Raw genomic sequence first — 12,575 nt, forward strand, 5'->3', positions numbered from 1 at the left:
TGGCGTCCAGATGTCTGCACTCTGGGTGACCCAGCTCCCCTGCCCTGATGGAACCACCTCATAAAAGGCCTGTGAGCCTTAGACTCGGGGTCACCAGCTACTTCTCGCGCTGGTGTCCCATGAGCTCGTGCTAATAGAGCTTCTTCTGTGACCCGATATCGGAGTGAAGCTCTCTGTTTTGGACGCCTACCCTAACATTTGGAGGTCCCACCAAGATTGGTAAGGACGGTGGTGAGTCATGAGTCAGCGGGGAAGCAGCTATTCAAGTGGCCCGTGAGGACCCTTGGACGGTGGGGGACAGATGTGTCCTGAACCCACAGGCTGCAGCTCTGGAGGACGCTCTGGAGTATGGGGACCCTGAGACAGGGGCCCCCGTCTGATTCCCTTTTATCTAGGAGATTTTTCAGACGGCCCAGGCCAATAGACAATCTTTTGGTTTCATTTTCCCTACCATTTTGCCGGCTTGTCTTGTTTGTGTGTTGTATCTCGATTTTTGTGTCCTTCTGTGTCTGTTTCTACTTGTTTGGAATGGGACAGTCTTCCTCCACCCCTTTGTCCCTAACCCTCTCTCATTGGTTGGCAGTGACAGACCTCGCGTCGGACCTGGCAGTTCGGGTGAGGAAGGGAAAGTGGCAGACTTTCTGTTTGTCTGAATGGCCCACCTTCAGAGTCGGGTGGCCAGTAGATGGTACTTTTGATCTTAATATAATTAAGGCAGTCAAACAAAAGATTTTCATTCCAGGTTCGCATGGACACCCGGACCAGCAGGCCTACATTTGGGTATGGGAGGATCTGGTGACTGATCCTCCTAAGTGGGTCCGACCCTTCCTGACTGCTCCTATAGCATCTTCACTCACTTCTGCTCCGATTCTCACAACAAAACCTTCCCAATCGACTCCATTACTGACTCCATCCCCTCCTCAACCCCCCTTACCTGAATCTCAGAATGACCTCATTTCATTTGCCTTAGACTTCCCACCACCACCACGACCGCCTCCCTATCGGCCCACACCACAACCTCCGGCAGAGACTGGGCCTGAGTCTGTCTTGGTCTCTCCGTCGGGTCCAGCACAGGGAACCTGCCAGAGGAGAGCAAGGCCCACGGATGAGGCACCCCCAGCTATCACACTGCCTTTGCGCCCCATTGGGGGAACGGTCGATGATGGGGCCGGGGGTGACATGCCCGCTCTCCAATACTGGCCCTTTTCCTCTCTGATTTGTATAACTGGAAAAATAATAACCCTCCATTTTCTGAGGACCCCTCCAGATTAACAGGTCTCTTAGATTCCATCATGTATTCCCACCAACCTACTTGGGACGATTGCCAGCAGCTCCTGGGGATCCTCTTCACTATGGAAGAGAGAGAGCGCATTCTCCTGGAAGCCAGGAAACTAGTCCCCGGGCCAGATGGGCGACCGACTCAACTCCCCACCCTGATTGATGAGCGCTTCCCATTAAGACGACCAACCTGGCACCCAAATACCCCGGAAGGTAGGGAGCATCTGTCCCTCTATCACCAGACTCTAATGGCGGGTCTCCGTGCAGCGGCCAGAAGGCCCACTAATTTGGTTAAGGTAGGTGAGGTTCTCCAAGGGCCTGACAAAACCCCCTCTGCCTTCCTTGAGAGGCTCATGGAAGCATACAGGAGGTATACGCCTTTCGATCCACAGTCTGAAGAACAGAAGGGGGCGGTAGCGATGGCCTTTATAGGACAGTCAGCTGCAGACATAAGATGCAAGTTACAGAGATTAGATGGTTTGCAGGGACTGAGTTTGAGGGATTTAGTCAAGGAAGCAGAAAAGGTTTATTATAAAAGAGAAACTGCAGAGGAAAAAGAAGCTAGGTTAGAAAAAGAGAGAGAAGAAAAGGAAAGACAAAGAGAGAAGTGGCAAAATCGAAATTTATCACGGATCCTGGCAGTGGCAGTGAAAGACAACTCAGGGCCTCCAGGCAAAGGAGGTTGCCTGCCTTTAAAGCCTAACCAATGTGCATACTGCAAGGAAGAGGGTCATTGGGCCTGAGAGTGCCCCAAAAAACAAAGAGGACGAGGCCGGTCCGTCTTGGCCCTTGAGGACTGAGGAAGTCAGAGTTTGGAACCCCTCCCCAAGCTCTGGGTAACCTTTGAAGTGGAGGGGACCCCACTCGAAGTAGATACGGGGGCAGTCTTTTCAGCAATACAACAACCACTCGGGCCACTATCTTCCCGCAAGTCTCTAGTCCAAAGGGCCAGCTGGAGTAGAGAGAGACCCTGGACCACTCAGAGAACAGTCAACTTGGGGAAAGGTACTGTGCAACATTCTTTTCTGGTCCTCCCTGACTGTCCCGCACCTCTCCTGGGGAGGGATCTCCTGACAAAATTAGGAGCCCAAATAACTTTCACCGCCCAAGGACCTGAATTAAAGTTTGCCCATCCCATGGTCGGGGCCTCCGCCTCCTCACTCTAGAACTCCCAGCAGCAGAGGAATATCGACTGTATGGGACCACCATTCCCGCGGCCCAACTGACCATGGTCCCCACAGGACTGGGAAATGAAGAATGGATCCGCAGGTTCCCAGAGGTTTGGGCAGAGACAGGGGGACCTGGACTGGCAGTAGAACAGCCACCGGTTGTGGTCACCTTAAAACCCACAGCAGTTCCGGCTCAGGTAAGACAATACCCCCTCAGCCGAGAGGCCAGAGAGGGCATTAAACCCCACATAGAACGATTCCTAGAACTTGTCATACTAAGACCATGCCAATCGGATTGGAATACTCCGCTCCTGCCGGTAAAGAAGCTGGGAACTAATGATTATAGACCCGTCCAAGACCTACGGGAAGTAAACACTCAAGTAATGGACATACACCCCACAGTGCCTAACCCCTACAACCTTCTAAGTACGCTGCCCCCAGAACGAAATTGGTACACAGTTTTAGACCTGAAGGATGCTTTCTTCTGCCTGCCCCTTCACCCGGACTCTCAGAAACTTTTTGCCTTTGAATGTTCAGACCCCGAGAAAGGGAGAACAGGGCAGTGAACTTGGACCAGGCTTCCGCAGGGATTCAAGAACTCTCCAACCATCTTCGATGAGGCCCTGCATTGGGACCTCCGAGAGTTCTGAGAGACAACCCCCGAGGTCACTCTCCTCCAATACGTTGATGACCTCCTACTGGCAACTGACAACCGAGATGCCTGTAGGCGGGGGACAGAGAAACTGCTGGGTACCTTGACAAAATTGGGATATAGAGCATACGCCAAGAAGGCACAAATTTGCCAGAACCGAGTCACCTTTCTTTGCTACTCTCTTGAAGGGGGGAAAAGATGGCTGATGGACACCGGAAAGAAAATGGTGGCCAACATCCCGGCCCCATCGGATCGCCGTCAACTGCGGGAGTTCCTAGGTGCGGCAGGGTTCTGTCGCCTATGGATCCCAGGATTCGCCGCCATAACTGAGCCGTTCTCCCCCTTGCTCAAGGAAAAGAACCCCTTTGTCTGGCAAAAGGAACACCAGATAGCGTTCGAGAAGCTGAAGAAGGCACTCCTGTCAGCACCTGCCCTCGCCCTTCCTGATGTGAGTAAGCCCTTCACCCTGTACCTCCACGAGAAAAAGGGGGTGGTGGTTGGTGTACTAGCGCAAGCTCTTGGACCCTGGAAAAGGCCCGTCACCTACTTATCCAAACAACTCGACCCAGTGGCTATAGGGTGGCCCACTTGCCTTCGGGCAGTGGCAGCAGCGGCTACTCTGGTGAGAGACGCGGACAAATTGACTCTGGGGCAGCACCTGACCATCATTGCTCCCCATGCGCTGGAGAACATTGTTCGCCAGCCACCCGAACGATGGCTGAGCAATGCCCAGGCCACCTATTACCAGACAACGCTACTAGACCAAGACCGCATCACATTTGGGCCCCTGTCCCTTTTGAATCCGGCCACCCTCCTCCCAATTTCCCCGGAAGAGGGTGAGAGTGAACTAGTCCATAACTGTGAGGCCATCCTAGCTGAAGAGACCGGGGTCCAAAAGGACCTAACAGACCAGCCTCTAGCCCACTCTGATCTGATTTGGTATACAGATGGCAGCAGCTTCCTGAGTAGGGGGCAGAGGAAAGCAGGAGCAGCCGTAGTGGACAAAAATTGGGTAATTTGGTCTAGTAGCCTCCCAGAAGGAACTTCAGCCCAGAAAGCAGAATTGATCGCGCTCACTTGAGCTTTCACCATGGCTGCAGGGAAACGGGCCACAATCTATACTGACAGCCGGTATGCGTTCGCAACAGCGCATGTGCATGGGGCAATATATCAAGAGAGAGGGCTACTAACATCGTCTGGAAAAGAAATAAAAAATAAAAAAGAAATTGAGGCCCTATTGGAGGCTGTAATGTTGCCCCGAGAGCTGGCCATCGTACATTGCCCTGGGCACCAAAAAGGGGACTCCCCAGTGGCAGCGGGAAACAGGAAGGCCGATCAAGAGGCAAAGGAGGCTGCCCTCCAGGATCCAAGGAGCCTGGCCATTCACGCCTCGACTCTGGAGGATCCAGCTCCTGAAGAGGCTCCACCCCCGGAACTTCTGAAAGACACTCTGGAAAGGATCCACAAATTAACCCATCTGGGCAGCAGAAAATTGATCCAGCTGACTACAGAAGATAAAACTCTCTCCCCATCTGAGAAGAAACAAATGGCAGAGAAGGTGGTAGCTGCTTGCCGGGCCTGCCAGCAGGTAAATGCATATCCTGGGAAACTGGCCCCCAGAAAAAGACTACGAGGAACCCGCCCTGGCCAGCATTGGGAAGTAGACTTCACCGAGGTAAAGCCAGCTAAGTATGGCCTAAAGTACCTGCTAGTGTTTGTAGATACCTTTACAGGATGGGTAGAAGCCTACCCCACCAAAAAAGGAGACTGCAGCAATAGTCGCTAAGAAAATCCTGGAAGAAATCTTCCCAAGATTTGGACTGCCTCAGGTAATTGGGTCAGATAATGGCCCAGCGTTCGTGGCCCAGGTAAGTCAGGGACTGGCAAAAATACTGGGGATTGATTGGAAGCTGCATTGTGCATACAGACCCCAGAGCTCAGGACAGATAGAAAGAACTAACAGGACTATTAAGGAGACCTTAACCAAATTGACCATGGAGACTGGCTCTAGAGATTGGACGATGCTCCTAGCATATGCCCTCTTTAGAGCTAGAAATACCCTTTCCTTCATGGGTCTTACCCCTTTTGAACTGCTCTTTGGGTGTGCACCCCCAGTTAAGAACCTAACCATCCAGCAAGGAGAAATCATACCTTCCCCTCTGTCTGACAGGCTGCAAGCCTTAGCATCTGTCCAGCATACACTGTGGAAGCAACTGTCTGCTGTGTACCAACCCGGTGGGGACAGCGCTGCCCATCAGTTCCACATGGGGGACTTCGTATACATCCGCAGACACCAGCATCAGACTTTGGAACCCTGGTGGAAGGGACCATACCAAGTCCTGCTGACCACCCCGACGGCAGTCAAGGTGGACGGGATTGCTGCCTGGATTCATGGCTCCCATCTCAAACCTGCCCCCACCCCTGACCTGGATGCTGATCTGGACTGGACTGTGGAGTGGACTGAGCATCCCCTCAAGCTCTGCATTAGATGCAGAAGCTGGCCAGACAAAGCCCCACCGGCCACAACCACAAACTTGGCAAGTGATATCTGGGACGGGAGATACGGTGTGGACAGTGTCTAGCTCAGACTACCCGCTGGGAACCTGGTGGCCTACACTCCAGCCAGATATCTGTCAGTTAGCAGCTGGACTAGACACCTGGGACTTGCAGGGGAAGGAACCCGGTAGCGAACTCCCCATAACAAGTGAAGGGAGAATGAATGATGGAAGGCCTCAGGGATGCGCCACCCCTGGAGGAGATGCCTCCTCAATTATTTGTCATTCTATGTATGCCCCCAAGATGGTAGAAAAAGAGGGGAGATTCATAGGTGCGGGGGACCAGAATCCCTGTACTGTAAGGCTTGGGGATGCGAAACCACTCGAACCACATATTGGAAACCTAGCTCTACATGGGATTGGATCCAAGTAGGATGGAACATCACTTATCCTGAACCAGCCAGGGCCCTTATCCAGTTCATCATCCTTGCCACCCAGATGACCTTGCACCTAAGGGTAAGCACGTCACGGGATGCCGGAAAACCTCCCTATGTAACGTACTAAACATAACCTGCACTACTGAAGGGAAAAAATCCACATCTCTAGCTGAATGGTACAAAGGTCGGACTTGGGGTTTGAGATTCTATGCTCCTAGACATGATTTTGGGCTTCTCTTTAAGATAAGGCTAAACAAGGATAATAGCCTGGCTATTGGACCAAACTCGGTCCTTCCAGACCAAAAGGGGTCCACGCCTAAAATCTATCAGCCTGAGATTCGCCCCTCACCCCCGAAAAGCATTTCAGGCCCTCCAACAACTCCCCCAGGCCTAGGGACAGGAGAAAGACTTATAAACTTAATCAAAGGAGGATATCAGGCTTTGAATTCAACCTATCCCAATCTCACTGAGTCCTGCTGGATCTGCCTTCAGCTCAGCCCTCCTTATCATGAGGGGATGGCTATGAATGAAAGTTTCACTTACAACACCTCGGCTAGCTGTGATTGGGGGACCAAGCATATGTTAACTTTACCTGAAGTAACTGGCCTGGGAACCTGTCTAGGACATACCCCTACCTCGGGGAGACCCCTCTGCGCCCGCACAGAGAACATAACAACCACAAATGGGTCCCTCTTCCTTGTCCCTTGGCCTATATTGGGCATGCAATACAGGACTCACCCCATGTGTCTCAGTTGCCAGTTTCAACCAGTCTAGAGACTTCTGTGTCCTTGTCCGAATCTACCCGAGGCTAGTCTATTACCCAGCTGAAGAGTTGGAGGAGCATTTTGCGGGCAGGACTAGGTTCCCCAGAGAACCTGTGAGCGCCACCCTAGCTGTGTTGCTAGGAGCAGGAGTGCTACCCGGGGTAGGAACCGGAGCAGCAGCATTAATTGAAGGCCCTAGGCAGTTGGGGATCCTAGAAGCGGCAGTCTAACAAGACCTGAGAGCAATCAAGACCTCTGTTACTGCCTTAGAAAGGTCTCTAACTTCGCTATTGGAAGTGGTCCTGCAAAATAGACGAGGACTGGACTTACTGTTCTTAAAGGAAGGTGGTCTGTGCACTGCCCTGAAGGAAAACTGTTGCTTCTACATGGATCATACAGGTGTAGTAAGGGAATCGATGACCAAACTTAGAGAAAGATTAGATGCCAGAGAAAAGAACTTACGAGGCTCTCAAAGCTGGCTTGAGGGATGGTATAATCAATCCCCATGGCTAACTACATTATTGTCAGCCCTCACAGGACCACTTGTTGTATTAATTCTTATCCTCATGATTGGACCATGTATCCTCAATCGAATCTCAGCTTTTGTATGATCCCAGGTAAATGGGGTTAAGATGATGGTCCTGAGACAACGATACCAGCCGGTATCTGGCAGTGACCGTTAGGATTAAAGGTCGGCACAAGAAAAGGGGGGAATGAAAGACCATTATAAGAGAAATAAGGAGACCCCCCCACTAGCTCTGCTAATTGTAGATTCAGTGGAAAATACTGCACTCTGCCCCCACGCCCCATACCAGAAAGTTAGCCCATCATGCTGTGCTAACAGGATGCTTGCAGGATAACTGCCTGCGATTGTGCTTGCAAGATAAATTGCTTGAGAAGAATGCTTGCAAATAACCCCTTGCTAGATAAGCTCAGAATTTGTTTACTCACCCAGACTCTGAGAAAGACTGCAGAGACATCTGGTGTCCAGATATCTGCACTCTGGGTGATCCAGCTCCCCTTCCCTGATGGAACCACCTCATAAAAGGCCTGGTGAGCCTTAGACTCGGGGTCATCAGCTACTTCTCGTGCTGGTGTCCCATGAGCTCATGCTAATAGAGCTTCTTTTGTGACCCGATATCGGAGTGAAGCTCTCTGTTTTGGACACCGACCCTAACAATATTAATATTAAAATTAATTTAAAAATTACCAAATGAACTGTAGGACACAGAATTTATAAGTATAATTATATTCTTCATCAAAGAATCCAAGAAGTTTAAAGGATACACACACACACACCAGCTCAATGAAATGGAGAAAAACTTAAGGGGAATAAATGCTTTAGTAATGCCCAAGAAAACACATATGGCTGGTGAAAATGATGTAGGCAATAAAAGACTCAAGAATAGAATTTAAATAAGAGATATAAACATTGAAGAAGACTCAAGCTGGAATGAAAATGGAGTTGAAAAACTGAATAACTCAACTAGAAAACAAGGAAACTTACAAGATGCATGAATCAACCAGAAGATAAAATATCATGACTTGAAGGTAGAGTAGAGGATCTAAGTAATCAAGAAATATGAAAATATTAAATATATAAAGAAATATGCACAAAATGTGGAACACAATGAAAAAACAAACTTTCAGATTTTATATCTGAGGTAGAAGTTGTTAGTTATTTGGCTGCGCTCTTACCCTGTGAGAAAATGTCCCAAACATGACAAGACCACAGAAGAGTTTTTATTGAGAGAAGAAAGAAACGTGACAGGCCTGTGTGAAACACATGTGATTAAGAGGACAAGAAAAGATGAGACAGGTGCAAGAATGGTGCCGGCTTTTTAAAGAGAGGGCCACGCATGCATGCAGGAACACACGTGGCTACTCCATGCATGCACGTAGATTACATGGCTACGCCTGCTTTACACAGCCATGCAAAGCCATGGATGATAGGAAGTCACAACATGCCTACATGGTTGGGCTTGCCTGGTGGACCATCTAGTTATTTCCGGTTCAAAATAGCCATTTCCGGGTTAAAACATCTCACGTGACTCACACGGCCATGTAATCTACATGCATGCATGGAGTAGCCACATGCATTCCTGTACGCATGCATGGCCCTCTCTTCAAAAAGCCGACACCATTTTGCACAGGTCTCTCCTCTTCTCTCCTCTTCCTGTCCACGTGTGTGTTTCACACAGGCCTGTCACATCTCTTCTATCCTATAATAATAAACAGCTCTTCTGTGGATTTGTCATATTCGGGACGTGTTCCTCGTGGGGTAAGAGCACCAAAATAACTAATATTAAATAACTAACATTGGTGCTGTGATAGAACAGGTGCTTCTAGGTGCCCTGCACCTGGAAACCCAGGAACCTGGGACTCTGCTCCACACAGATTGTGGACTCTGCTCTGTATGGGACAGACCACTGTCCATTCTCCTGGCCACACAAATCCGCATGCAACACCACTCCTCTGACTGGTGAGTTTTCCCCTTTTCTGCTAGCTTAAACAGTTTCCTGAATCTGTGAGTATGACTGTTGAGCATCTGGTGCCTCACTGGTTATTCTTGAAACGGGGTGGGGGGGACACCCCCAACCACGGTCTTCAGTGACTATGGTCAGCCCTATCGTAAGCCTAAATTTCCACCCTCTGTCCCACGTCTGCAGCTTGAGATATTTCTTGCAATAGGACCACCACCGTCGGGTGCATCCTGGGGCTGTGTGAAGCCAGCACAGTTTTCCACGCTCGACAGGGAGGTTGGACATTAAGGATTCCTGGGGAATCCTTGCTTCACACAGCGGGGTCACTGCTTCTCAGCTGATGAGCGATGAAGCAGATTGTGCCCAAGATCTGTCCATAGCCTCGGGGATGCCCAGGGTCTTGCCTCCGGATCACGTTTGTTTTTTTATTTTTCTGCCTCTCCACTGCAGACATGGGAAATAAGGCTTCCAACTTGATCAGTCCTTCCTCTCCCTTAGGCTGTCTTCTTGAAGCTTTACTTAAAGATTCCTAAGCTTATCCATCTCTGTAATGAGAGATGCCCCAAATATGCTTTAGAAAATAACAAAAAAAAAATCCCAATATTTTACGGGAGTTATCTAATTTTGGCCAGCGAATAGGCAAATGGAAAGAGTTGCTCTATATCATTGCTTTCTTCTTTCTCAGTGCTAAACTCTCTCTTCTGGGTTCCTTCACTCCTGCTCATGTGCTCCTAACTATGCCTAAACCGGCAGATTCTCTGACTCCAGAATCTCTGACTCTAGATGCTGCTAATGAACCTCCACCTATCCGACCTCCAGTTCCCACTCCTACTCCTAGGGCATCTGTTCCTTCAGATCCTCTTCCGGATTCTTCTTCCTCGGCAGCGGCCATTTCCAAAGGCCCTGCTCTGGCTCCAACTTTCACTCCCCCTTCCTCCCTTCCCCCTTCTCTCTTCATTCCACGCAGTCTCTCTATCTCTCTCTCTCCCTCTCTCAATAAAGCTCTAGGAAGGTAACCATGGCTTTTGATTCTTCCACCAACCAGCACACACCTCCAGCTGGCCACCTCGTGTGGTGGCCAGCCATGAGAAGCACAGCTTTCTACTACTGATACCGCCACAATTTTTCACAGTGAGTCTGTTGCTCTAATGGCTAAAATCTGAGCTATATGTTTGCAATGGACAATCCCGGGGGTTGTCCTCAGGCTGTGCTGGCAATGGCAGACACATTTTTGCTCCTGATGAGAAGGAGCAAAAATGTCATCTGGGGTCTACCAGGTGGAACAACTGCAGCACAGTGAGGGGGGGACTTGAGCTGATCTTAGGTCTTACTTCATTCTCTGGACACCTGAGTTGAAGTCTGATCCCAGTTTTTTTTTTTTTTTTTTCATTTTTTGTTTTTCACTCAGCTACAGCCATGGGACAGAGGGTGGATACTACCCACTTACATTGGCAGATGTGACAGGTACCGGTAAATTTGGCCACTTAACAGCTTTGTGGTACCAGTAAACCTGACCGCATAACAATGTGGCAGGTACTTCAGCCAGCAAATGGGAAAATAGAGTTGCTTCATCTCCAAGCTTTCTGCTAAAGCTCAAAACCCTTTCTTTCCTTTCCCACTTCTGTGTCAGCCACGTGTAACCTTTTCTGTCTGACTTCCATGCTGGCAGTGGGCAGGCTCAAATGTGTGGCTTTCTAAGTCTCGCCCTAACTCACCTTAACTCCACCCACTCATTCTCAAACTGCCTTGAGAAGCACAGATGGGTCTAAAAGCAGCTGAGATCTAAACAATTAAGTTTACAATAATCTGGATGGCTCCCAGGCCAAAAAGAATCAGCTTATAGCCTCAGGCAAGTCTTCCAAAAGGAATGGTTTACAGTCTGCCTACTGGCAGATCTTCCAAAAGCTGTCTTTAAGCCACCAATTGTCAGGAAAAAGTTCAGGACACAGAATAAAATCTGTCTCTTGTTGCTGGCTAAAAGTTAAGTATCTGGAGAGCAAGGCTCCTGACCCCACAGGCAAAAGAGTCATCTGTGGCGTTTAAGGTGTGCCAGGGAAGAGATAAAAGCCCCAAAACAAAATTGCCAAGTACTGGCACTCGCTGACTCCCCAAAGCTGTTGGGTCCCTGTTTTAAGTGAAAAAGGCCACAGGCTAGTGAATGCCCTGCCAGGCCATCAGCAGCCTTGTTAAAGGTGCCACCTAGAAAGACAGTCAGCTGACTGTCCCCAGGTGCCAAGATGCATGGGTACATCAAGCTAAGACCTCCAACAGACCTAGGCTTGGCTACAGACACAGCAGGGAACCCAGAACTCAGCAGGGAGGCAATCTGTTTCTTTCCTTCTGGACACCAGAGCCATTGACTCAGTCCTGGGAGTTTTAGGATGTCACTACTCCTTTCTATTGTTGGGTACAGAGGACAGCCTTATTTACCTCACCAGATTTAATTGTACTTTCAGAGTTACTTAAGGAGAAGGATTTCCAACTAAGATAAGAGCTCATTGTCTCACTTTAAAGTGCATACAGACAGGGCCATGATCTTTGCCTTGTCCCTAATTCAAAAAATGAGTTATCTTGCACTTTCAAGCTCCAGAGGACACCAGAATCCACTGCCTTGTCACCAATTCCAGAGGAATAAGGAATCACCCCTTCCTTTCCCAGCTAGGGCCACACAGGGTTGGAGGCAAAAGGGACCATCAAAATATCCAGGCGGTAAGGTTATAACAGTCTATCACTATTCAATACTCAGCAACTGATCACCTGTGTTTCCTAAATGCTAAACTAACAAAACAAACAGGTGCCTTAAATAAACTACCTCGAATAAGGCTTGTCTCAGGTAAAAATTAAGCAGAGTACTAAAACATCACAGCCACCTTTTTAACATCCGAACAGGCCAGATCTACCTCAGATAAACATCAACTCCAAAAATAAAATAATAATGAGTCTTTTCTCTAAGCTTTTATGTCACCAGTATCTTGTCAGACAGAAGGTTCCCAGCCACACCATGAAGGACGGACAGCTCCAGAACAAGGCATGACAGAACTTCATCCCATGACCAGCCACACCATGAAGGATGGACACAGCTGCAGGACTTCATCCCAGGACTTCAGGAGCCAGCTTCCCCATTTCCCCTCAAGGACCAATCGATGCTCACCATTCAGCCTGAGCAGTCTTAGAAAGAAACGGTGCCCCATACCCACTCATCCACATTTTTTTTCTTTCTTTTTTTTTTTTTTTAGAGAAAATAAGTCAGGAATGATAGGAAGTCACAACATGCCCACATGATTGGGCTTGTCTAGC

General features: G+C 49.1%; 1 protein-coding gene across 1 annotated transcript; it reads left to right on the forward strand.

Annotated features, from left to right (window-relative positions):
• The first annotated feature begins 528 nt into the window (after positions 1 to 528).
• On the forward strand, positions 529 to 9,566 carry LOC118577403. The gene is given in 6 exon segments (XM_036177548.1): positions 529 to 825; positions 1,195 to 1,210; positions 1,213 to 2,402; positions 2,405 to 4,855; positions 4,857 to 5,510; positions 9,465 to 9,566. Coding segments are annotated over 6 exon segments (4,710 nt in total).
• The last annotated feature ends 3,009 nt before the right edge of the window (positions 9,567 to 12,575 follow it).

This window comes from Onychomys torridus, chromosome 2 (assembly GCF_903995425.1).
Source record: "Onychomys torridus chromosome 2, mOncTor1.1, whole genome shotgun sequence".
Taxonomy (NCBI): Eukaryota; Metazoa; Chordata; class Mammalia; order Rodentia; family Cricetidae; genus Onychomys; species Onychomys torridus.